Here is a 27,513-nt window from a genome sequence, read left to right as displayed (position 1 = left end):
CTCTGTAGTAACTCAGCGCCCTCACCATCTAGTTTCCCATCATATCATCATAGCCCCAGTGGGATATTTGCTACTAGCAGTCACAGATCGGCTCCATGCCATTGTAGGAAGTCTCATCATACCATCCCCTCCATAAACTTATTAAGCTAAGTCAAGCCAGGTAGGTTTTTTGCTCCCAGTGCTCCCCATACGGTGAAGTCATAGTGACACAGGAGAGCTTGCTGGTTAGTAATTCTAAGCAATAGGCCTCCTGTCAAATAAAGTTTACAACCAAACAAATTCAGCCTCTTTGATTCATTACTCTTTGCTGTTGACCCTTGGTGTCCTGCCTCTTCCACTCATTAGCTAGTGCCACAACCAAAGAGACTGGGAGCAAGTGAAATCAGAGATGTTCAAAACCCTTAAAAAGGACACAGTGTCTCTATTCTGCCTGTTTCACCATAGGCAGGAGAGAAGAAGGGGTCAGCCAAAGTTTTTTTAACTGGCTCCAGAATTGCTTCATTAACTGGAATTGCCACTCTGGAGGGCTCCGCAGATACTAATATGTTCACTAGCTTGTGATATTTTTCACAGACCCCTTCCACTTGACTGTCTAAAACCGAGGCAAGCAGTCCTTAGTGAGCCTTGTAATTCTCTTCTGGTTGTGGAGAATCACTCACCATCTCTACAGCCTCATTGGGTGATGAGGAAGAAGACACACCATTGGTACACAGGGCAATGCTGAGGGAATGGCTGATCTGCCTCTTGCAGTGGAAGTGCTGTCTGAGCAATTTCTAGTTGCTCAGTACCGCTCCCCGTTCCGGGCACCAGAAACCATTGTCTGTGGTGCTGATGATCTCTGTGCACCCTTGAGGAAGTCAACTCAGGTGAGGAGAGGTCTTAACAGGGGGACAGACACCCCACCTTCCAGAACGGCCACTGACATGGTGGTGGGCCCCATGGTTATGCAGGCCATGGCCTGTTGCGATGTGCCCATTGCTGGGACTGATGTGACATCCATGGACTTTAAGGCTCTTATGGAAAGTCAACTTCCTGTCTGGTATGGGACACAAAAGACCCCACTTCCAAATCTGACTCTGAGTCCCCGGTGATGGTGGAGCAGAACCCATGTGGACAGGACACAGGTAAGCCAAACCAGGGGACAGTGGTACTGGGGATATTAACAATAGCTTTCCCCTGGAATATACAGGCCTTCTAGGTACTGGAAGTGGCATTGCCACTCCATGGTCTTGAGAAGCTGGTGCAGGAACTACAGTCACCAGGATCAGCTGAAACCCTTCCTGCATTGCCAGGGACACCAATACAGAAAGGTTAAACAATTCTCTGGCAGCAGCATATGCCTCTGGCATTCTTGGTACTGGAATTGGGTCTTGAGTCCAGCATATTGGAACTTCAGGTGTTGGCCTTGACAGACCTGGCACAGGTTCTGGAGTTGACAAATCTTCCCCCTTTGTAGCAGAGGAACACTCTGGGGAATGCTTCTCCTCAGTGACCCTCTCAGAATTCTTGCTTCTAGTTGGCCTCAGTACCAAAGGTCTTGCTGTATGAGGTACCATGTCCTTGGAAGACCTGTCTCTTCTTCAGTTCCAGAGACACAGAACATAGCGCTGAAGACATCTCAGGAGGCGCAGTATGTACTGATGGCTCCCATGAACGGTGAAGTGCCGCTTCCATAAGGAGACACTTAGGTCTTGCTACTCTATCTTTTTTAAAGCGAGGTTTATTCCCTCTACAAATGAGACACTTGTCACTCATGTGGGACTCCTCCAAACATTTTAGGCAGCTGAGGTGTGGGTCACTGACCAGCATCAGTCTGGCTTACAACGGGCAGGATTTGAATGAGAGAGAGCGAGGCATGGTTCTAGCCCCAGTCCTGGGCCTGAGAATCAAATTTGGTTCAAAAGTACCTAAAACCTGAAACTTAAGACCAGTATGAACTATATACTATATCTAACTAACTACTAAATGAGAAACAGATTATATACAAAGAGTGAGGGAAATAAACTTGTGATAGCAAGACTGGGAGCACTCCAGCTGTCACTGGTGGTAAGAAGGAACTGAGGAGGGTTGGGGGTGGCTCCACATTATTACACAAAATGCGTAGCATGGCAACAGAAGGCACTCAAGCCACCCTGATGGGTACTGCTGAGGGAAAAAGTTTTCCAACAACTGTGCATGAGGCATGGAAGCACCTGCAGTGGAATGGACACGTGCAATCACTCGAAAAACTGGGACAGGATAAAGATGTCAGCATTAGTTTCAATTGGCAAAGTAGCAACTATTGAATTTCATATTAAATTTAAATTAAAAATATTTTCTTACATTTCCACAAAACTAGCCAACTTTGAGAACTTCTTGGAAACCCATGTCAATTATTCAAAATTCACTTTTACCTTGTCATCTAAATCATCATCACTTTCATCAATTTCTTCCTGTCGAAGGTTCCACTCAAATTCTACATGTATGTGTGGATTTAGCTTCCCTGCCTTGGCTTGGGAAAGCTGAAAAGCAAAAATGTAACAGTATCAAAATGCTTACTGTTTCGTCAATCTCTACTTCCTATTCCAAAAAGTGTGCAGTAAGAATGTTTTTTAATATTTAAGAGCTTGAACAAATGGAAAAAACCACTCTGTCTTAGTTTTAAACCCTTCTCCCTTCCCCAAAATTAAAATCATAAAGCCCAAGAAACAAAAAACATCCACATAAACATTTGAATCAAATTTTCTTTAAAGCACTTATTAACCCCTGGGCGTTGTCGTATTTGACTTAAACATACTAATATTTTGAACACAACAGAATATCTGTATAAAGCAGCATACATCTGGAGAGTTCCTCTAAAAAAGCAATTTGCCCTTTTCTGCACAGCTTTTCAGGCCAAACTATTAGAGAATGCTAGTTATTTTTGTGTGTGCCATTTCTGGTGTCATCTATGGAAGAGTGGGAAGAAAGGAGCAAAGTAAACTTGCAAACTGATACTTTCCTGTCTATGTACTTAGATGACCCCCATCACCATTGTATCAGAGCACCTTTTAAGACCAGTATGAAGCTGTCATTTTACCTCCACGCTACCCCCTACACATGGAATGTCCTCTGAACTCCACCTGGCCAGTCTATATGACTCATTCAAACCCCACTCAGAGACCATATCTTCTGTGTTGACCTTCAAAAGAGGAGTTTATTGAAATTATGGGGGAGAATAATTAAACCTCTTATCTACTGCCTCGTACTTCCCACTGGTTTCAGAGTAACAGCCGTGTTAGTCTGTATTCGCAAAAAGAAAAGGAGTACTTGTGGCACCTTAGAGACTGTGAGTGTGTTCTTTCACTTATTTCATATTGTAAGCTCTTTGGTGTTGAGGCTGTCTTGCATTATACAACACCAAACACAATGTCAGACCCAAACAACATAAATAATAATTTGTATATTTACAAAGCACTGCACAGGGTTTAGGACATCTCACTTAATTTAACCTAATGGAAATTGTGTAGTTAAGGCTCCAAGCTACCCAAAGAAAGTTTACTCATGAATTTACCTTCATCAGCACAAATACTTTGACACCATAACTTTTTACTTCCTTTATAGTTTACATAGATATTAAGTGTTGCCACTTCCTTTCAATTGTGAACTTAGTCCCACTGTCAGTTTTCAAAGACAGAGAGAATATTTTTCTCCCCCAATATGGAAAAATATAAAAACATATGAAATGATCAGTCTTATTTTTAATTAACCATGACAGTCTGAGTAGGTATTTGCAGGATTTCAATTACAATAATAAGCAAATGTAGTGCTGTCAAACTGTCCCATGTCGACAGGTTAGGATACCTGATGGTTTATTGCTAAGATTTTCATAAAAGGTACATTTATAACTATACAAAACCATTGTATACCCAGGTCAAAAAGTTAGCAACCAGTCCTCACAATTCTGTTGTGCAGTAGCTCTTCTTTTAATGGATAGTGTGTCTGCAGTACTAGAAAGAGCACTAAGAGCAACAGAAGTGGTAGTATCTATCAGATGACTCAGGCTCACTGAGCTCAGGTTAATGGGCTGTTTAATTGCGGTGTAGACGTTTGGGTTCAGGCTGCAGTCTGAGCTCTGGGATTCTTTCACCTCGCAGGGTCCTATAACCAGGCTCCAGCCCAAACCCAAACATGTACACTGCAATTAAACAGTTCCTTAGCTCAAGCCCCAAGAGCCTGAGTCAGCTGACACAGGTTTTTACTATGCTGACAGCTTGTGCCACATGCTTGCAAAGAAACTGCGGAACCACCTAATCAACATCCTCTACAGAAAACAGGGAAAGATTAAGAATGAGCTCTCAAAACTGGATACTCTCATAAAAAACCAACCTTCCACACAAACTTCCTCATGGCTGGACTTTATAAAAATTAGCAAGCCATTTACAACATACACTTTGCTTCTCTACAAAAGAAAAAGGACACTAAACTATCTAAACTACTACATGCCACAAGGGGCCACAACAGTGGTTCCCTTAACCCACCCAGCAATATTGTTAATCTATCCAACTATACCCTTAGCCCAGCAGAAGAATCTGTCCTATCTCGGGGCCTCTCCTTCTGTCCCTCCACCCCCACGAACATGACACAGTTCTGTGGTGACCTAGAATCCTATTTGAGTCTGTGACTTAAGGAATATTTCCAACACACCTCTGAACAACATATTAACCCACAGAGACCTTCCTACCAAGACTACAAAAAGAAGGATTCTGGGTGGACTCCTCCTGAAGGTCGAAACAACAAACTGGACTTCTACATAGAGTGCTTCCGCCGACGTGCACGGGCTGAAATTGTGGAAAAGCAGCATCACTTGCCCCATAACCTCAGCCGTGCAGAACACAATGCCATCCACAGCCCCAGAAACAACTTTGACATCATAATCAAAAAGGCTGACAAAGGAGGTGCTGTCGTCATCATGAACAGGTCGGAATATGAACAAGAGGCTGCTAGGCAGCTCTCCAACACCACTTTCTACAAGCCATTACCCTCTGATCCCACTGAGGGTTACCAAAAGAAACTACAGCATTTGCTCAAGAAACTCCCTGAAAAAGCACAAGAACAAATCCGCACAGACACACCCCTGGAACCCTGACCTGGGGTATTCTATCTGCTACCCAAGATCCATAAACCTGGAAATCCTGGATGCACCATCATCTCAGGCATTGGTACCCTGACAGCCGGATTGTCTCGCTATGTAGACTCCCTCCTCAGGCCCTACGCTACCAGCACTCCCAGCTATCTTCGAGACACCACTGACTTCCTGAGGAAACTACAGTCCATCGGTGATCTTCCTGAAAACACCATCCTGGCCACTACGGATGTAGAAGACCTCTACACCAACATTCCACACAAAGATGGACTACAAGCTGTCAGGAACAGTATCCCCGATAATGTCACGGCAAACCTGATGGCTGAACTTTGTGACTTTGTCCTCACCCATAACTATTCCACATTTGGGGACAATGTATACTTCAAATCAGCGGCACTGCTATGGGTACCCGCATGGCCCCACAGTATGCCAACATTTTTATGGCTGACTTAGAACAACGCTTCCTCAGCTCTTGTCCCCTAATGCCCCTACTCTACTTGCACTACATTGATGACATCTTCATCATCTGGACCCATGGAAAAGAAGCCCTTGAGGAATTCCACCATTTCAACAATTTCCATCCCACCATCAATCTCAGCCTGGACTAGTCCACACAAGAGATCCACTTCCTGGACACTACAGTGCTAATAAGCAATGGTCACATAAACACCATCCTATACCAGAAACCTACTGACCGCTATTCCTACCTACATGCCTCCAGCTTTCATCCAGACCACACCACACGATCCATTGTCTACAGCCAAGCTCCACGATACAACTGCATTTGCTCCAACCCCTTAGACAGAGACAAACACCTACGAGATCTCTATCAAGCATTCTTACAACTACAATATCCACCTGCTGAAGTGAAGAAACAGGTTGACAGAGCCTTGAAGAGTACCCAGAAGTCACCTACTACAGGACAGGCCCAACAAAGAAAATAACACAACGCCCCTAGCCATCACCTTCAGCCCCCAACTAAAACCTCTCCAACGCATCATCCAGGATCTACAACCTATCCTGAAGGATGACCCATCACTCTCACAGATCTTGGGAGACAGGCCAGTCCTTGCTTACAGACAGCCCCCCAACCTGAAGAAAATACTCACCAGCAACCACACACCAGAGCCACTAATCCAGGAACCTATCCTTGCAACAAAGCCCGTTGCCAACTGTGTCCACATATCTATTCAGGCAACACCATCATAGGGCCTAATTACATCAACCACACTATCACAGGCTCATTCACTTGCACATCTACCAATGTGATATATGCCATCATGTGCCAGCAATGCCCTTCTGCCATGTACATTGGTCAAACCAGACAGTTTCTACGTAAAAGAATAAATGGACACAAATCAGATGTCAAGAATCATAACATTCAAAAACCAGTCGGAGAACACTTCAATCTCTCTGGTCACTCGATTACAGACCTAAAAGTGGCAATTCTTCAACAAAAAGACTTCAAAAACAGACTCCAACGAGAGACTGCTGAATTGGAATTAATTTGCAAACTGGATACAATTAACTTAGGCTTGAATAGAGACTGGGAGTGGATGTGTCATTACACAAAGTAAAACTATTTCCCCATGTTTATCCCCCCCCACCGTTCCTCAGACGTTCTTGTCAACTGCTGGAAATGGCCCACCTTGATTATCACTACAAAAGCTCCTCCCACTCTCCTGCTGCTAATAGCTCACCTTAAGTGATCACTCTGGTTACAGTGTGTATGGGAACACCCATTGTTTCATGTTCTCTATGTATATAAATCTCCCCACTGTATTTTCCACTGAATGCATCTGATGAAGTGAGCTGTAGCTCACGAAAGCTTATGCTCAAATAAATTTGTTAGTCCCTAAGGTGCCACAAGTACTCCTTTTCTTTTTGCGAATACAGACTAACACAGCTGCTACTCTGATTCCAAACAGTTTCCTTCAAAAGCAAGAAGGAAAAATTACTTACAGGTTTTTCTGATTCTCCAAAAATTCTTGCAGAATTCTCATTATTAGGTTTCTGGTCTAGTGGAAAATTCCCCAAGCTCCAAAACTTCTGGCCCTCTCAGACACCAATAGGTCTACGCAATGGCACTGCCCAATCAGAGCTCCCCTTAGGTGCCCCTGGAACATTCTGACTGCATTTAGCAAAGGAGCTCCCCTACAGGAGATGTCTAAGAGTTTTAACCATCACTGCTCCAGCTTACTTCTGTAACCCACATTGGGTGCGAGTTTTCCTTACTTTCACTCACTGCCCCTTAGTTTCTTTGTTCTTTAGGAGCTCAATATTGAGTTGTTTCCATTTCTCTTTTCAGGATTTCTGAAGATGAAGATGTCTAATTACTCCATCAACAAATACGATCTGTGCTCCTAGTAGCAAATCTAAGGGGAGACCAAGACCTGACAAGTCTTGATATGTGCACCATCATTTTACTGGCCTGATTTGAGGTCCTGGCAGAAAGGCCAACAGGGAGAACATGTGTCCCATGAGATACAGTAAGGTGCAGCCAAGATGTCTCAGACTGGGGAAGAGGCCAGAACTGAGAAAGATGCACAGCTCCTAAACTGGATCTATAAAAGTAAGAGCTGTAGCTCTGCGGGTTAAAGTAGATAAAACATTTGTTGTAGAAAGCAAGCTTCTTCACTGACGAGTCATAAAGAAGCTGGCTGGAATGTTCTGAGGGTGCAGCACACCCAGTAGGGCAGAACCCTCAAGCTAAGCTACAGAAGACCCAGAGAATACAAAACAAAAACAAACAAAAACTTAAAAGCAAGGTAGTTTCCAGCCTGGAGACTGGAAATCCAGGAGTGAGACTCCTACATAGACAGTATCTTTAGAAAAAGAAAAAACTTCTCTTCTTTAATTTGTGACATTATTTAATTTTAAATATTTTAATAATTTCTGATTTATCTTAATTCTGCCAGTGTTTTGAGATGTTGGGTGCTTAAAAAACAAAGTTTTTTTCTTACCAGTTCTTCACACTGAGTAGCTTTCAGTCTCTTTGCTATGTCCAGAGCTGTCTCTCCAGCTTGGTTTACTATAAAATAAGTTAAAAAGCTGAATAATTTTATGTATACATTATGTTGTAAAATCTCTCTGGAACCATACATTAACTTGCAATTCTTCGAAAGAAAATATTTGAATAAAAATATTTAAAGCCTATTTCCTAGCTGAATTCCTCTTTGTCTTCTTGGTAGGGCATTTGGGTCATAGATACGTGCTTAACACAATTTTCATTTTTGCTTGGTAAATCAGTTTTTACACACTGGTATACAAATAAAACTGCATAAACTCATATTTTAGGAAGAAAAATTTCAAGTATCACATATTAGCGAGCTTACCTATATCAATAGTCGGTTTGCCTCTCAAAAGCAATTTCAAACATTCAGGTTTATTATATATACTGCAGTAGTGTAGAACTGTATTCCCCAAAGCAGTTTGTTTATCCAGGTTTCCACTAAACAAAGTAAAGAAAAAAAGAGAAAAAAATCATATGCATGTTCAGTCCCAAATTTGTCATCTGTATATTGTATCTTATTATGGACACCATACATGACAACATACATAACTTCTGCAAAGAAAACGTGTATTTTAACAAGTAACTACCCTTTTCTGTCTAACAGTAACTCTTGTTCTGTGGCTGCACTGCTTTCAGTGAAATACAGTGTAGGAGTTGTGTGCCTAGGCACATGGCTCTGGAACCTTTTTTGAACAGTGGCTGAAAGTTATAGAGTATAAATATTTTCTCTGCGCCTACATTCCAAAGCCCAAGGGTATGTGCCCTGCTCCTTATACAGGTACCTTAAGTTCCTCTCTATTCGCCATCAAGAGTGGTCAACAAACCCAACTCCTGTTTCTCAGGCATGTTAAACTATCAAATCTAACTTTGTATCTTAACAAATACTTTCTATTTGGGGCTCTACAAAATTCACTGCTGTGAAAAACACATCATGGACCGTGAAAACTGATCTCTCTCATGAAATCTGGCACCCAGCCGAGGGCTCCTACCCTACGGAGGGCTCCAGCTGTTAGTCCTAGCGGGCATGGAGAGGGATGAGACTTCCTCTTTCCCTGCAGGGGCTGCTCCCGCGGTGGATCAGACCCACCTCCAGGAACCTTCCCCAACTGCAGGAAGCACCGCAGTTCCAGCTGTCACCTCCCCTCGGTGTAGGGAGAGGCTACGGCTCCTTGAGCTGTCACCTGCCCCCAATGGAGTAGGAGACTGCTGGGAAAACTGGACATATGGTAACCCACCCCCCCTACCCTGCAACCCTCACTTCTGCGCTGATGCTGGTGCTGGCTTTAGAGCTGGCACCCGACCAGCAGCCTTCCTCTCTGGCTGCCCAGATCTGAAAGGTGGATAGAAAGCTGGCTAGACTGTTGGACTCAATAGGTAGTGATCAATGGCTCCATGTCTAGTTGGCAGCCGGTATCAAGTGGAGTGCCCCAAAGGTTGGTCCTTGGGCCGGTTTTGTTCAATATCTTCACTAATGATTTGGAGGATGGTGTGGATTGCACCCTGTTTGCAGATGACACTAAACTGGGAGGAGAGGTAAATATGATGGAGGGTAGGGATAATATACAGAGGTCCCTAGACAAATTAGAGGATTGGGCAAAAAGAAATCTGATGAGGTTCAACAAGGACAAGTGCAGAGTCCTGCACTTAGGACGGAAGAATCCCATGCACAGCTACAGACTAGGGACCGAATGGCTAGGCAGCAGTTCTGCGGAAAAGGATCTAGGGGTTTCACTGGACGAGAAGCTGGATATATGAGTCAACAGTGTGCAATTGTTGCCAACAAGGCCAATGGCATTTTGGGATGTATAAGTAGGGGCATTGCCAGCAGATCGAGGGACGTGATCATTCCCCTCTATTCGACATTGGTGAGGCCTCATCTGGAGTACTGTGTCCAGTTTTGGGCCCCACACTACAAGAAGGATGTGGAAAAATTGGAAAACGTCCAGTGGAGGGCAACAGAAATGATTAGGGGACTGGAACACATGACTTATGAGGAGAGGCTAAGGGAACTGGGATTGTTTAGTCTGCAGAAGAGAAGATTTGATTGCTGGGGGGATTTGATAGCTGCTTTCAACTACCTGAAAGGGGGTTCCAAAGAGGATGGATCTAGACAGTTCTCAGTGGTAGCAGGTGACAGAACAAGGAGTAATGGTCTCAAGTTGCAGTGGGGGAGATTTAGGTTGGATATTAGGAAAAACTTTTTCGCTAGGAGGGTGGTGAAGCACTGGAATGCGTTACCCAGGGAGGTGGTGTAATCTCCTTCCTTAGAAGTTATTAAGGTCAGGCTTGACAAAGCCCTGGCTGGGATGATTTAGTTGGGGATTGGTCCTGCTTTGAGCAGGGGGTTGGACTAGATGACATCCTGAGGTCCCTTCCAACCCTGATATTCTATGATTCTATGAAGGCAGCAGGGCAGAAGTAAGGGTGGTAATCCCACGACTGCCCTACAATAGCCTTGTGAGCCCCGCACCCTGAAAGCCTTTTGGATCGCGACTCCAAGGGTTACAACACCATGAAATTTCAGATGTAAACATCTGAAAAAGTGAAATTTTGACTAATTTAAAAAAAACCCTGGCCATAAAATTGACCAAAATGGACTGTGAATTTGGTAGGACCCTATTCATGTTGTTAGATTTAGTTTAGGTTGGAAAGTCACAGCATTTCTTTTTTTTCTTTTTGACCACTCCATTCCATTTTTGGTAGTTTTGTGTCACCTTGCCCAAAGTGGTGATCTTGTTTTAAAACAAGGTTTGATATATGTCCCTCTTTTCCTGTGGTCTTCCCACATACTTTTATCTGAGAGTGTTAAGCCTGATGGTGGCATACCTCTCTCGTAGTGGGACTTTGTGGAGTCAATGTCAAAAAGAGAAAATCTTCATTAATGCACGGTAAAGCCACTAAAGATTTTACACGGCAGGAGACTGATTTTTTTTTTTTTTGGAATTTGGCTCCCTTGTGCATATGTTCCATTTTTTATTACTGTCTGCTCCATACAATGACTAGAATAGAGTCCTCATCTCAAGCTGAAAAACCTGCACAACAGCCTTTGGGCTGTAGCACCCTTTATTACTACTGTGTCTAGTTTCATGGGGAATCTAATATGTGGGCAGACCAACCGTATCCTTGCACCTCTCCCTGACTGCATATTGGGGTGAATGGGACTTCACTAACACCCAAAAGGTGCAGACAGCCAGAGCAGCTTGGCCCACCATATCATCAGAACATGAAGCAGCAGAGAGGCTTCCAACTTCCTTATTGGAAGGGGTAAGAAAACCAATCCCCATCCTCATGAATCTTAGAGGTAGCAGGAAGATTAAGCAGGAGTCACCAATGACCAGACCTCTTTCAGAGGCTGTTCTCTTCTTTTGCTGGAAGCCCTTGCCTGACAACAGGGACTTGGAATGAAAGTGTCCAATGAGACTGTGTCACTAGCATGACAGGATAATACTCTTCACCATTTCTGGAAGTTTGAGTTTTTATGTGTATATTTATGAAAATCAAAGAACAGTCTCAGGGCAGATCTACACTACTGCTTAAGTCGATCTAACTTATGTCGCTCCCACCCCACTCCCCACCCCGAGCGACACAAGTTTCGCGCTGTGCACACCGGCACTGTACTGGCGGGAGACACCCTCCCGCCAGCATAGCTTCTGCTTCTCACTGAGGTGGAGTAATTATGCCGATGGGAGAGCAGTCTTCCGTCAGCATAGCACATCTTCACCAGACGCACTACGGCAGCGCAGCTGCACTGATGTAGCTACGCCAATGTACAGCTATAGTGTAGAGTTGCCCTCAGAAAATTATAAATGATTAGAAGAAAAATATATAAGGTGGCTGGCCAGTGTTGTTCATGTCAAAGAACCAGTGGCTGGCTCTTTTTGTTGGAGAAGTGCACTCCAATTTTGAGTTTAACATGACAAAGAGTGACAACTGACAAAAAAAAATCTGACTATATAGATGAGAACATTGACATAAAAGATCATCAAGTGAAGATTTCATAACTAAACAGAATCACTTCAATTAATCACTGTGTAAAGTATCAAACCATCTGAAAAACCAATAATAATAATTTACACTTTTAAAGCATTTTCCAATTGATGGTCTCAAAGTGCTTTGCAAACATTAATAAATTAACCCTTAAAACACTTTTGCTAATGTAGGCAAGTAACATTTATTCCATTTGACAGATGAGAGAAGTGAAGGGTCAGAAACGATGAGTGACTTTCGCAGGGACATGTAACAAGTCAATGAGAGATCTAGAAATGAAACCCATTTCTGACTTCAAGTCCCGTGCTTTAACCACAGGACTAAGTTTCCTCTCTTATACAGACTATATAAAGTTTGAAGTAGCTACATGAGTTACTGGAAAGGAGAAGGGAAAACAAGTATAATTAAGACTGTATTCTGAAGGTTAACAGGAAATATCAGCTGTGTTAGAAAAAAACAGGCTGTGATGAGTCTACTGATCATCTTCTAGCCCTTAATTACTGCTACTGTGCTAAAACCCACAATTTGACAAGACAGCAGCAGCTCTTTGTTTTCTTCACTCAACAGGAAATCATTAAAAGTGACATCAGATCTATTTAGTCAGCTCACTGCACAACTGTAAATCTCATATCAGAAATAATCATGCTGCATTGTATATGAATTGATTTTATTTCCTTTAGAGTGTGCATTTTCACTAAAAGAACAGGCAGACTTGTGGCACATCAGAGACTAACAAATTTATTTGAGCATAAGCTTTCGTGAGCTACAGCTCACTTCATCGGATGCATTCAATGGAAAATACAGTGGGGAGATTTATATAAACAGAGAACATGAAACAATGGCTGTTACCATACATACACACTGTAATGAGAGTGATCAGGTAAGGTGAGCTATTATCAGCAGGAGAGCGGGGAGGGGGGGGGAAACCTTTTGTAGTGATAATCAAGGTGGGCCATTTCCAGCAGTTGACAAGAATGTCTGAGGAACGGGGTGGGGTGGGGGGAATAAACATGGGGAAATAGTTTTACTTGTGTAATGACACATCCACTCCCAGTCTTTATTCAAGCTTAAGTTAATTGAATCCAGTTTGCAAATTAATCCCAATTCAGCAATCTCTCGTTGGAGTCTGTTTCTGAAGGTTTTTTTGTTGAAAAATTGCCACTTTTAGGTCTGTAATCGAGTGACCAAAGAGACTGAAGTGTTCTCCGACTGGTTTTTGAATGTTATACTTCTTGACGTCTGATTTGTGTCCATTTATTCTTTTACGTAGAGACTGTCCAGTTGATGGCATATATCACATTGGTAGATGTGCAGGTGATTGAGCCTCTGATAGTGCAGCTGATGTGATTAGGCCCTATGATGGTGTCTCCTGAATAGATATGTGGACACAGTTGGCAACGGGCAACGGGCTTTGTTGCAAGGATAGGTTCCTGGGTTAGTGGTTCTGTTGTGTGGTGTGGTGTGTGGTTGCTGGTGAGTATTTGCTTCAGGTTGGGGGGCTGTTTGTAAGCAAGAACTGGTCTGTCTCCCAAGATCACAAAAGCTTATGCTCAAATAAATTGATTAGTCTCTAAGGTGCCACAAGTCCTCCTTTTCTTTTTGCGGATACAGACTAACACAGCTGCAACTCTGAAACCTGTCATTTTCACTAAGTTTTCCTTGCCCCTGTCATCACATCCTCTCTACACCATAAAATATCTCAACATCCCATTGATAGTTTGAGAACTTGCTACTTAACACTGCTACACCATCTACAGTAGGACCTGAGAGTTACGAACACCAGAGTTACAAACCAATCGGTCATCCACATACTTCATTTGGAACTCGAAGTACATAATCAAGCAGCAGAGACAAAAAAACCTGTTTCTGTGTTTGTTTCTTTTAAATTAATGTGGTTAAAAGCAGTATTTTTCTTCTGCATAGTAAAGTTTCAAAGCCGTATTAAGTAAATTTCAGTTATAAACTTTTGAAAGATCATAACATTTTGTTCAGCATTACGAACGTTTCAGAGTTACGAACAATCTCCATTCCTGTAGTGTTCGTAACTTTGAGGTTCTACTGTATTGCATTTTCCATAGTTTTAAACCTACTGTTTATTAAAATGTCCATCTTTTCCTAGGTTACTTTTATTCATTTACTTCTTATTTTCTGAGAGAAAAAATGACTATATTGTCTTGCTTTCCTTGAATTATTCTATTCCTAATTTTGGAAGCTTTCTTGCCATCTCTTTTCCATATTATCTATTTGCATTGATTTTCCTTTGTCATAACATTTCCCTCAATGTTTTCTCTTTTTTTCCCTACTCTATCATATAGTGTCTCTTTCCCTACATAGTTCATGTACCTAATGTTCATGTTTTTATTCTTTTTCCCTTTTTTATTGCTTTACAACACAAAGGTCAACTCAAGTTAGGAATTCTATTCAGATGCAACATCAAAATACTAAGTAGTATGATCATTAATAAAAACAAACATCGTACAAAGCAATGTAAATGATGAGAATGATTTTGAATTGGTAAATTTGTCATTAAAGTTACTCTGGTTAACAAGTGAGCAATCCATACCAGTTTTGTACAAGAAAGTCAACCAGATGAAGGGAGGTTTGGTCAGCAGTCCGGACTGCTAAATGAAGTGCTGTTTCACCTGGCTCCTAAACACATGAAAAAAATGTACAAGATTAAACACTTTTGGACTCTCTTCTATGCAAAGATTATCACGGTTAATCTCCTACTAAAATATACTTTAATCACTTATCTTTGTATTAAATATTTAAATAGAGAAACTATTATGAAAGCTGTGATGCAAACAGCTTTTGTTTCTCACTCCTTATGGGTGCTACTTTTCCCTCCTTTTGCTCCCATCACCCTCTCCAACCAGCTTTCCTTTTGTATCAAGTTTGGTCTAACCATTGTGCACAATCCTGAAAACACCAGTAACCATTACTCCTAGTAACAACTGCAATTAGTCCCTTCTAGCAGGAGTATGTTCTCCTCCCCCATAAGAACTTGTAATACTGGGTCCTTAGACCGTAAGCATCTTCTGGGTAGGGAACCATATATATGCCTGTAAAACTTGCACAACAATTGTGAGGCTGGTGAAAGGATTATGATTGATAATGGTGAGATATACAAAGAAAATAACAGAAGCCAAAATTTTTAACTACAAGTGCATAAATTTAGACATCTGAATCAAAGCATTCTGATTTTCAAAGGAACTGAGCACTCAACTCTGTTTGAATTCGATAGGAGCTGCGAGTGTTCAGGACTTCTGAAAAAAATCAGTCATTTTCCTATTGAAGAAAACAATGTTAACAGAAATGTTGCATCATGATCAGCACTTAAGGAAAGAGAATGACTGTTTCATAGTATACAACACACACAGAGACTGGCATGTATTATTGCTTTAAAAGGAATACACCTTGGAAGAATTTTGTGTCATTTTAATAGGGTGTAGTGTAGCTGCGCCTGTAATGTAGACCAGGTCATCAACTCGCTAGTCTTTTATAATGTATTTATCAGACTGCTCTCTGAACACAACAGACACCCCTAACATTTAAACTATAGTAAAGAAAGAAAGAGAAAATATGCCATCATTATTTATTATTTCTTTTCTGGTAGTGTCCAGAAGCAGCAGTCAGGATCAAGACCTCTTTCTACTGGGCACGTTATAAACATATAAAGATAATCCCTGCTCCAAAGAATTTACAGTCTAGATAGGGACAAAATGCAACTATTGGGAGTTGACAACTTCAGTAATAGGAACACAAAGTTGCACATACTAGCTATATGCATAAGTTACAGGCTTTAAGGTTTTTTTTTAAAAAACACATAATATAAAAATGTTGATGGGCCTGTACCAGGCTATCTGCTGAGCCATTATCATTAAGTATCTTATTGTGAGCATCACAGAAGAGATGATTTTTGAGAAGTGATCTGAAGGAGAACAGATTAATGACTTTGTGAAAAGATTCAGAGAGGGTATTCAGTGCACATGGAGCAGCAAAGAAAGTGCTTAACATGAATGTTGGAGGCTGCCCCTGTTGTCAGAGTAGAGGCATCTGTTCACAACATGACACAGTCAGATAAAAAAAAAGTAGGTAAGTAAGAAGAAACTGAATTGTGAACAGCCTTGAAGGTAAAGACCAAAAGTTTGTGTCTGATGTGGAGAAAGGTGACCTGTTGGCGGGACTCCTTTTTCTGCGGAAAAGGACCTAGGGGTGACAGTGGATGAGAAGCTGGATATGAGTCAACAGTGTGCCCTTGTTGCCAAGAAGGCCAAAGGCATTTTGGGATGTATAAGTAGGGGCATAGCGAGCAGATCGAGGGACGTGATCGTCCCCCTCTATTCGACATTGGTGAGGCCTCATCTGGAGTAGTGTGTCCAGTTTTGGGCCCCACATCAAAAGAAGGATGTGGATAAACAGGAGAGAGTCCAGCGAAGGGCAACAAAAATGATTAGGGGTCTGGAACACATGAGTTATGAGGAGAGGCTGAGGGAACTGGGATTGTTTAGTCTGCAGAAGAGAAGAATGAGGGGGGATTTGATAGCTGCTTTCAACTACCTGAGAGGTGGTTCCAGAGAGGATGGTTCTAGACTATTCTCAGTGGTAGAAGAGAACAGAACAAGGAGTAATGGTCTCAAGTTGCAGTGGGGGAAGTTTAGGTTGGATATTAAGAAAAACTTTTTCACTAGGAGGGTGGTGAAACACTGGAATGCGTTACCTAGGGAGGTGGTAGAATCTCCTTCCTTAGAAGTTTTTAAGGTCAGGCTTGTCAAAGCCCTGGCTGGGATGATTTAATTGGGGATTGGTCCCGCTTTGAGCAGGGGGTTGGACTAGATGACCTCCTGAGGTCCCTTCCAACCCTGATATTCTATGATTCTATGACTCAAAAAGAGGACACACATCAAAAACGACTGATTAGGGAGAAATGTGGATGTCCCTGAATACAACACTTGGATCTGGTCACCACATTATTTACCTTTCAGACTTTTAAAATGTACTAGACTATTCTTTGAGCACATATACAAACATTCATAACAAATCTTTTAAACTGTACAGGAAAAGGCAAGAGAAAATACACTAGCAGGAGGATAAGCCAGATCAGCTAAGATCTTTTTCATCTATGATTCTAATAAACATCATTCTCCCATGTACTTATAAGTTATATCACTATTTTAATTGATGGCTTCCAAAAATAATGTTCTTAACTTACTCAATATTGTTTATCTGATAAGCTTACCTGTCCAGGCTCTAACAGTGGCTCCATTAGCTCTACCCCCTCTGCATAGACTTGAATTAGTGCAAGTAGATCCCTGGATTTGACAGCCTCGAGTAGTTCATTCAGTTTAGCTGCTGCAGATACACAAGTCTTTCTAGAAAACTTATGATCTACATACTTAGCAGTGATATATTCTTTACGTGCAGTCCTGGGAGGAAAAAAAACAGAACTTGGTCTAGAATTCTGAGCAAAAGGGATCTCAAATGGACTGATAATTTAGGCTTAAAATCAGAACTCAGCTTGCTTAAACTGAAAAGTGAGGACTGATTGTATAGAAAAAGATCTGATAACCCCATTTAATATATAATAATTTAATCACTATGCACGTGACACACTATTTGCAAAAAAGAGGTCCAAAATGAAGTAAACAAGCATCTTACAGTATCCTGCCTTTTCAATAATACATGAGGTACAGCCTTTGATTTTGGGAAATCAGTTTAATTCAAAACTGAAGATGCAGAAGATAATTTTCGTAATAGGAAAATACATGTAAAATACATCAACTTGTTCAATTGTGTCAATTTCAAGAAAAATTATGAAGAACAATTGAACAAATTGGTGCATCTTTCATGTATTTTCATATTATGAAAATTCCCTTCTGCATCTTCAGTTCTGAACTGAACTGAGTTCCCAAAATCAAAGTGTGTAACTCATGTGTCTCTCTGTGTGTGTGTGTATATATATATAGAGGCCAGGAAATAGAATGATAGTCTAACAGATTTTTGCCATTACTATTTCCGTGATTCTGTTTGTTTAAAACAAGGGTTTTCTCCTTTCTGACCATCAGCTACTTGCCTTATAGTAACTGAACTGATGATATAAAACTGAGTTTACAACAATTATTTCCAAGGCAATTGACTTGTATTATAAACAGAGGATTATGACTTTGCTGCATAATCAAGGAGAAGAAGGGTTGAAAAGAAAGCTTTTTTTCAAGCTAAACATCTTCCATAATAGTAAAGGGAAAAACAAAATTACTGTCCAATTACTGCTGTTTGTAGAAATGCCCTTTTTTCCAAGATTTCTCTCGTATGACAATCCCACTTTAAGGTTAAAATCCAGTTCCCAGCAGGGCTCTTGGTGGAGTGGAAAGGAATTCCCTCCTTAGGCCACAAAAGTGGGCTGCGCTCTGTGAAGATCACTTTAGTTTAGTGGCTGAGATAGGTTCTATGGGACCTTACTTCCCCTGACTGCAATGATCCTCTGGTCTTGCCCACTTACAGAATAACTAAGCCACCACTCCCATACTCCTCAGGAGCTGAACTTCTCTGCATGACCTCCAGAGGACAATGGGGCTGGATTTATCCATAAATTAATACGAAAAGATTCATTGTTAGTGACTCCATTAGAGTTTATCACATGATCATGAATTACAAAACCAAACAAATACTGTAGCATATTCTAAGGAGACACAACCCATCACGTATGAACACTGTAACTGCCTGTGAAGTAAATTCAAGAGCAAATTTGAAGAGAAATAATGACCAGAGAAGGGATTTGGAATTCCGTAATGAGAAATTTAGCAGTCAAGATTGGCAGGTGGAATGAAACAAAAATTTTTGCCATCCTCAGACAGCTTTTTCTTTTTTAACTTCTCCCTTGACTTGATTATACTTAATATATCTCATTATGGAAAACCTATCTACACATATATACTCCATTCCAACTGTACACTGGGGAAGTGTTCATGTACTTACATATCACTTGATGGAGTGGGTTTGGGTGAAGGACTAGGTAAATTCCCTTCCATTATATCATTAAAACAATTATTTCCTACATTCTTGGCCAGCTGTAGAAAAAACAAAAGCACATGTTTTCATAATTTGCTATTGGTCTCAAATTTTCAAATAAGACTTTTTTTAAAAAAAATACAGTGCCTTTTTCTTATTAGCAGCAGAGGACAGTACAAATAACAAAATGAATGCATGGCATTAAAGTTCAATGTAGGCTATGTCTACATTTGGAACTGGGTGTGCAATTCCCATCTCAAGCAGATGTACTCATGTTAGTTCTGATCGAGCTAGCATGCTAAAAATATTTTAATTGTGGTAGCAGTTGCACAGGATAGCCATGCCGAGTACAAACCTGCCTGGACCATGTGGGTACTTGGGTTAGCCCATTCTGCCACGTGCCATGCTACTATGACTACACTCCTATTTTTAGCACACTAGTTCAATCAGAGCTAGTGCGATTATGTCTGCTCAAGATGGGAATTGCACCCCCAGCTCCAAGCACAGACATAACCTTAATGGATTGAAAGATATTCTTGTTACTCACCTTATAGTAACTGGAGTTCTTCAAGTGGGGACCCTATGTGTATTCCATGCTAGGTGCACATGTGTTGCATGTGCCTGAAACAGGAAGATTTTTCATTAGCAGTGTTTGTTGGTTCACATCTGCACCCTCTGCCTCCTCATGCTCTGAAACAAGAGCATATGAGGTGGTGTGGACTGAACGTCTCTTCAATTCCTTTTGTACTGTGAATCACCTTAGGAAAGAATCCAAAGGAGAGGCAGGATAGTCGAATACGTATAGAGACCACGCATCTTGAAGAACTCCAGTTACTATAAGGCAAGTAACCAGAATTTCTTCTTCAAGCGATAGTCACTATGTGTATTCCACTTTACGCGGCTCATAAGCAGTTCTTACTGAGGAGGAGGAGGAACTCTGCTGTATCACAGATTTCAGGATCGCTGTGCTGAAGGATGCATCTGCTGAAGACGCTTGTGCCAGGATGTAATGCCTAGTAAATGTATGCATAGAGTCTCATGTTGCTGCTCTACAGATTTCCAGGAGGAGATCCTGAAAAGATGCCACTGAGGATACCTGGGCTCTGGATGATTGGACTCTGACACTCTGTGGGGGAGCTATTGCTGCCAACTCATAGTATAGCTGGATGCAACCTGAAGCCATTTAGGAAGTCTCAGTGAGGAGGTAGCTTCCCCTTTCATATGGTCAGCACAGGAGATGAATAATCTAGGAGATTTCCTGAAGGGTTTTGTCCTCTGCAGGTAAAACACTAAGGCTCGACAAACATCCAGCGAATGGAACTTCCTACCTTCTCTGGAAGGTGTATGACCTGATTTAAGTGGAATTTGGAGGGAATCTTTGGAATGAATGTAGCGTATTACCTCAAAGAGACCTTATCCTTATGGAACGCCCCGTAGGGAAGGTACACTCCATAAGAGCCCCAACCTCACCAAACTCTTCTGGCAGACATAACTGCAGTCAGAAAGGCCACCTTTATAGACAGATGAAGAAAGAAGCAGGAGGCTAAAGGTTCAAATGGAGGATTCATGAATGTTGCAAATATGAACAGGACTGAGGTCCCAAGCTGAAGTAGGTTTTAGCACCAGAGCAAAGGTTAAGGACTTTTGAAAAAACTCATTGTCATAGGGTGGGTGAAGACCAAAAAGTTCTCCACCAGAGGAAAGAAGAAGGAGTTAATGGTCACTAAATGCATTTGCAGCAAGCTGAGGGACAGACCTGATGTTTTTAAAGAAAGAAGGTAGTTCAGAATGGGTAGTATCCCTGAGCCCTGTGGAGGTACAGTAACTCCTCACTTAAAGTCATCCTGATTAACGTTGTTTCATTTTTACATTGCTGATCTATTAGAGAACATGCTTGTTTAAAGTTGCGCAATGCTCCCTTATAACATTGTTTGGCAGCCACCTGCTTTGTCCACTGCTTGCAGAGCTAGATGGTGGGGGCTTGGAACCAGGGTGGACCAGCAGCCCCCCATCAGCTCCCTGCTCCCTTAAGTTCCCTGTGCAGCAGCTGCCCACCAGGCTATCAATTGACGGGCAGTTCAGCTGTCCCTCCCCACACTGCCATGTGCTGCTCCTGCCCTCTGACTTGGAGCTGCTCCCAGGAGCCTCCTGCTTGCTGTGCAAGGTGGGGTGGAGGTGGGGAAAATGGGTGTTAATGTCAGGGTGTTGCCCTCCACAACTCCTGTACCCCAGCTCCACAGAGCCGGAGGGGGGACACACACGACAGGGCTCGGGACACACGGAAACTTGCTGATCTACTTAAATTGATCTACTTGATTTAGTTGGGGATTAGTCCTGCTTTGAGCAGGAGGTTGGACTAGATGACCTCCTGAGGTGCCTCCCAACCCTGGTATTCTATGATTCTATGAAAAAGGTAATGTACTTAGAGTGGGGCCAGTGTACTTCTCTGTCTCACACAGCGTGTGTGTCTGTCTCTCTCTGCCATGCAGTCTCCCATTCATGCTGCCTTGTAGAGTGTGAGGCTACATTAACAACAATGTGTTAACCCTCAAGGGCTCAGCCGAGTGCTAGTTCATCATTTAGCAGCAAGGCATTCCCTGGGAAATATCCCACCCTCTTCCACCCTCTGACTTCACCACCTTAACCAAACTTCACAATCATCATTGCTGTATACAGTATTAAACTGTTTATTTAAAATGTATACTATGTATATGTGTGTGTGTGTATATATATATACACACACACACACATATATACTTGCTCTCTCTCTCTCTATACACACATACACACACACTATAAAATATAGACTTTTGTCTGGCAAAAAAAATTTCCCTGGAACCTAACCCCCCTCTGTACATTAATTCTTATGGGGAAATTAGATTAGCTTTACTTGATTTCGCTTACAGTAGCATTTTTCAGGAACATAACAACATTAATTGAGGAGTTACTATATCTGATGGCGTTGGATGGAAAATCTCTTATTTTGCAGCATAACATTTTCCTATACAGACTTTCCTGCTATTATTAAGGACGGATTTTACTGCCTTAGAACACGATCTCTCTAAATTCATCATCCATCCAAATACCAAGCTATCAAATAGAGGGATGCTGGATTAGGATGGGCGGTCTTCCCTTTGTCTTCAGTCAGCAGATTAGGAAACAGCTGGTTTTGTATGCATGGACTTGAAGCTGTCCAAAGGATGATAGCAAATCAAAGCTACCTCAGCCACCAGGGTGCTACTAGGATGATTGATGCTGTGTCTTGCTTGATTTTCCTCAGGATTTGAGATCAGAGGGGAATGAGTGGGAGAGCTCTGATCAGTGTACTAGGAATGCAAGTCCTCTGGAATTGTGTCCCTGAGCTGCGCCAGAACAGTAGTCCGGGCATTTCTTGTTTTCTTCCGACACAAAGGCATCCACAAAGGGAATTCCCACTGTCAGATGTGCTGTACCACTGAGTTGTGAAGCATTCAATCGTGGTCTCTGTGGATGTTCCTGCTGAGGCTGTTCCCTAGGATGTTCAGTACTCCCATGAGGTGCACTGCTGAGAGACAGATCTGGTGCCAGATGCATCAATTTCACAGCTTGATCACTTCTGAGGCATACACTCTCAAGTTTATATAGTATACTATAATCATATTGTCTCACATGACCTGAACATACAGGGCATGGATGAATGGCAGGAATCTTTTGCAGGCTTTGTATACTGCTCGCAGTTTTTTGTGAATCTTGGATTCTTGCTGGGTCCATTTTTGAGCCATTTTTGCCCAGATGCACACCCAAACTCTATAGGGAGGCATCCATAATTAGCTTCTTTGTGTCTAGATGGGAAACAAAGGGAACCCCTACTCACAGCTTCTCTGTCTTCCCATCAGATGAATGATGTCAGAATACGGTGGGAAAGTGAGACTTGCTTGACCAGGCTATCCCTGCTCAGAGCATAACCACACCTGAAAACACTGGAAATGGAGCCTTGCAAAGGGAGTCAACGTACAGGGCCATCTGGCCTAGGAGGATCAGGCAGGATTGCACTGTCATCTGAGGGCTCAGTTGAAGACAGATGATGAAGTCCCTCAGAGCTTGAAATCTGTCCTGGGGTAAGTATGCTTTGGCTGTGATTGACTCCATAGCTGCTCCAATAAAGTCTATCATTTGCATGGGAACTAACGTGGATTTTTCTAGGCTCCCTAAGGATTGAAGGACACTGACAAGGGATAGGACATTGACTGCACTTCTCTGTATGACCAACCCCTGAGCAGCCAGTTGTTGAGGTAGGGAAATACTGGAGTGACCTGGTTATGTAGGTATGCTGCCACAATAGATAGTACTTTTGTGAAAACTCTCAGGATGGTTGAGAGACATAAGGAAGTACTCCGTATGGATAAAGGTTTAGGCCCACCATAAAGTGCAGGAACCTCCTGTGTGCTGGACATATGTGTATGTGGAAATAGGTGTCCTTTAAATTGAGAACTGCAAACCAGTCATCTTTCTTCAAAGAGGAGATTAGAGAGGCAAGATGACCATTCTGAATCCTTAACAGTGGATGAAGACATTCAGTTGTCTGAGATCTAGAAAGGGTATTTCTGGGAATGAGAAAACATCGTGAACAAAATCACCTTACCTTGTACTGAGGAGAGTCAAGCTATATAGCTCCAGCTGGAGCATGGATCTACCTCCTGTCTGAATATCCTCCCATGAGAGGGGGTCCCTGAAAAGAGATAGGGAGGGATGTTTTCTGGTAAGGATGAACAGAAGTTTTATAAGATATCTGGTGGTGACAATTTCTGGGACCTATTAATGCAACATGATATGATGCCATGCTGGGGAGAAATGGGCCAGGTGGCTACTAAATGAAGTGTGGATGCAGGAGGGCTGGTTTGTGACTCTCAAGGGTCCCATCAAAAAGATTTCTTGGCAGGAGCCTGAGGCTGGTGAGAGAATGACAGAGACGTTCTGTCTGCTGCACTGCACTCTGGTGCTTCCTGGAAGGCTCATCGGCCCTTATGTAGTAAAAGAGCTGAGAAGTGGGACACTGCTTATACAGTGGTGATGTGGAGTATTTTCTCTAAGATGCTGGGATGTATATACTCAAGGTGCAGAGGGCTGCATGACGGTCCTCATAAATATACAATGACTCATCCATTTTGTCACTGAACAAGTGGTTGCCCTCAAAGGGAAAGTCTTCCAAAGTGGCTTGAACTTCCTTTGGAAACCCAGAGGACTGGAGCCATGAAGCTTGTCTCGTGACAGTAGAAGTCTCCATGAAGTGAGAAGTGATGTCTACTGCATCTAGCGAAGCTTGAAGGAACGATCTAGCTATCACCTGACCCTCATCGATCTGGCTTGAAAATGCGACCAAGCTGCTCGGGTTGGTAGTTTGTGAACTCAAAAAAACTTCTTATAATTAATAAAATCATATTTAGACATCAAAGCTAGATAATTTGCAACGCAAAATTATAGGCTAGCCAAGGTGAAACTCTTCCATCTGAAGAGGTCTACTTGCTTGGTGTTCTTGTTGGAGGCAGCAGACTTAGGTTGGTGTAGTCTGTTACATTCAGTGATGGCCTATACAACTAGAGAGTTCGGTGTGGGGTGTGAAGGTAAGTTTTTCGTCCTCTTAGAAGGAACAAAGTATTTCTTCTCCATTCTTTTCAGAGTGGGGGGCACAAGTGACTGGGTTGTGCTAGACTTTTTCTGGCCAGCTCTAATATGGCCTTGTTGATTGTAAGTGCCATCTTGCTAGGGCTGCACTCTGGAGGATATCTAACAACTTACAAGTGGTATCCTGAACTTTTTCCAGGGGAATTTGGAGTGCATCTGCAATTCTTCTCAGATCTTGGAACTGCTTATAGTCACCGCATGGTGATGGCGAGGAAGGTGCAGTAGCCTTAAGAGGAGATGAAAATAAAAATGCTGCTGGGGAGAGTAGGTCTGTTGGTTCAAGTTGCTCCTCCTCCACACAGTGTTCCTCAGTGGGCTGGGGTTCTTCCTTATGAGGTGACTTCTGTCTGATCCGCCGTACTCAGGAGGTCTTAGATACAGATCTCAGTGTAAAGGACCATATGGGTAAGCAGGTGGTGTTATGGGGAAGGATACCACTGGTCCTGAGCTGGGCAGCATCCTGTGGGATTGGGTGGGTTCTCAAGAGCCTCTGGAACCTCTGTTGGGGTTATTCTTGTCTCTTGGTACTATCGGTGGACCCACTGTCTCAGTCTCAAACTTTCCAGAAGAATATAAGTCCTCAGATTGCACTAGCGGACCACAGGTACCAGCAAATGTTCAACAGTGTGAGCAACTCTCTGGTGATAATCGGCTCTGAGAGGATTAGTGACCCCAGATCAGAATATTCAGCCAGTTCATTGAGCACAGTACATCCAGTCCTTGAGGAAGGGGAGCTGGAGGGGCTTCTACCTACTGGCAGAGCCAATGGTGCTAATTTAGATCAGGCAGTGAGAGCTGGTACTACTGAATCCTTCTTCTTGCTGTGGGATGATACCAGCCATGTGGGTGGCTGCCTTCTTTCCCTCACCCATGCTGGAGTTGGTCCAGGCCCTTCAGCAGTTGATAGTTTCAGGGCACTCTTGGTTCTCAGCACTGACGAGACAGGCCTATGCTTTCTGTGAGCTCCTGACACACCTATAGCAGGGTGCAGAGTCCCACCAGACTTGGAGGCAGCAGGGAAAGAAGTCCACTTCTTGGATCATGACTTGGGAGGGGATTTCTCTAGTTTTTTGAGAGTGCTCCCACCTGCTCTGCCTCCTGCAGTCTGTAGCTCTTCCTTCTGATGATCTGGAGTCTGGGAGCACTGTGGCTGTATAGGCACAATACAGTGACTCTGGCCAATGCACAGAAGGATTTGATGACCCAAGGTTGAACTGGGTCATCGGGGGAGTTCCACCAGGAATCTTCTGAATTGCAATGCTCGATATTGCTGGGTTCAGAGAGGAAATAAATGACAGATGATGCACTTGGAAGGGATAAGGCAATAAAAACAAGTGTGGAAGTCACTAACCAGGAAGACCCAAGGGCAGGCTACACAGGACTTGAAACTGGGGATCTCGGGCATACTAAGTACCCAAATGAGGGGTAAAACTCCTACTAACAATATATAGCTAAATACTAAAAACTAAATAACTAGAGAATGGTAAACTATTTTAAAAAACCTGGAATTTGAAGCAGGAACGTTAGCAAAGTTGTAGACACTTGGAGAGGTCCAATCTCGGACAAGGGGTGGTAAAAAGGAACTGGAGAGGTGGTCAGGCAGCACCACCCTTTATGCACTCAGTTCAGAGCACAAGGAGGCAGAGGGTGCAGGTATGGATCAATGAACACTGCTAATGAAAAATCTTCTGGTCTCAGGCACATGGTGTGCATGCGCACCTCGAGTTGAATACACATAGGGACCATCATTCAGAGAACTTCAGAATTACCTGCTACTTAAATCCTAATAATTTTTACATGTTCTCCCCACCCCACACACACTTTTCACAATTTCCTATGCAAAACATAAATCTTTTTCTAGGTCACACATATTTTGTTTGAAACATGTCAAACTTCACTTTTGTCTTCTCCCACATCCAGTTCACAGTATCTCTTAACATCAGTGCAGGATCTTTCCCTTCAAATTACAGTTTCATCCTATGCAATTTACTGGCAACATTCTGAACTCTCTTGTTGATTGCAATTAGCTTACTTTCTCTTATCGTGCAAGGATTTTGTCAGTGGCTTTTGATTCAGGATCAAGACTACATACCAAAAGGTAATATTCGAAGTATACTAGTAATGACAGCAGCAGTTAATAATACATCATTAGGGAAAAACTTGATTCATTAAGAAAATAAAATTGGTAAATGGACAAAAGTATAAGTAGTACAAGATAAATCCTTCTCCACAGTACTAGCAAAATGTGAATATATATTTTTCTACAAAACATGTCCTTTAAAAAATAAGTAACAGTACATTATTCTATACCTGGAAGTATCCTTTATATGCAGAGTATCTGATTAAAGATACACAAACTACAGGGACTCACCAAGAGTTCAGACGTTCCTAATTTGTCTAGTTCCAAAGACTGGATTCGAGAAATATGAACACCCATTTCCCTATGTATTCCAGAACACTCTATACAGGTTAAAATGCCCAGGTTCGTTGACAGCCAAGTTGGATCTGTAGAAGAGTTTGAGAAATAAAATACGTAGCAAATATTAAAAAGAGTGAAAGTTATTTTCTGTAAAAAACAATATTCCTCAATGAAAATGACTTTCCTCTTAGGGGAAGCAACTTAATTATGAATATCTGTTTTTTTCAAACTTCATCACCAAACTGAACCAAAAAGTTAATAAAATGCATTTTTCCATTAATAGAATTAAGTCTGTATATTCCTAAAAATCCACCACCTATC

General features: G+C 42.3%; 1 protein-coding gene across 2 annotated transcripts in view; it reads right to left on the bottom strand.

Moving 5' to 3' along the window:
• Positions 1–27,513, bottom strand: part of ASAP1 (ArfGAP with SH3 domain, ankyrin repeat and PH domain 1) — a 329,167-nt gene that overhangs the window by 48,658 nt on the left and 252,996 nt on the right. For both annotated transcript variants that reach the window (XM_073330123.2, XM_073330124.2), the window contains exons 17-23: positions 27,145–27,278; positions 19,080–19,171; positions 17,344–17,530; positions 14,668–14,753; positions 8,440–8,555; positions 8,068–8,135; positions 2,394–2,501 (exon numbers count right to left, since the gene is read on the bottom strand). In XM_073330123.2, the coding sequence (XP_073186224.1) occupies positions 2,394–2,501; positions 8,068–8,135; positions 8,440–8,555; positions 14,668–14,753; positions 17,344–17,530; positions 19,080–19,171; positions 27,145–27,278 (791 nt within the window). The remainder of the gene's footprint in view (positions 1–2,393; positions 2,502–8,067; positions 8,136–8,439; positions 8,556–14,667; positions 14,754–17,343; positions 17,531–19,079; positions 19,172–27,144; positions 27,279–27,513) is intronic.

This window comes from Lepidochelys kempii, chromosome 2 (assembly GCF_965140285.1).
Source record: "Lepidochelys kempii isolate rLepKem1 chromosome 2, rLepKem1.hap1, whole genome shotgun sequence".
Classification (NCBI taxonomy): domain Eukaryota; kingdom Metazoa; phylum Chordata; order Testudines; family Cheloniidae; genus Lepidochelys; species Lepidochelys kempii.
Note: the sequence above shows the minus strand (reverse complement) of the source record. Positions and strands in the feature narration are given on the sequence as shown.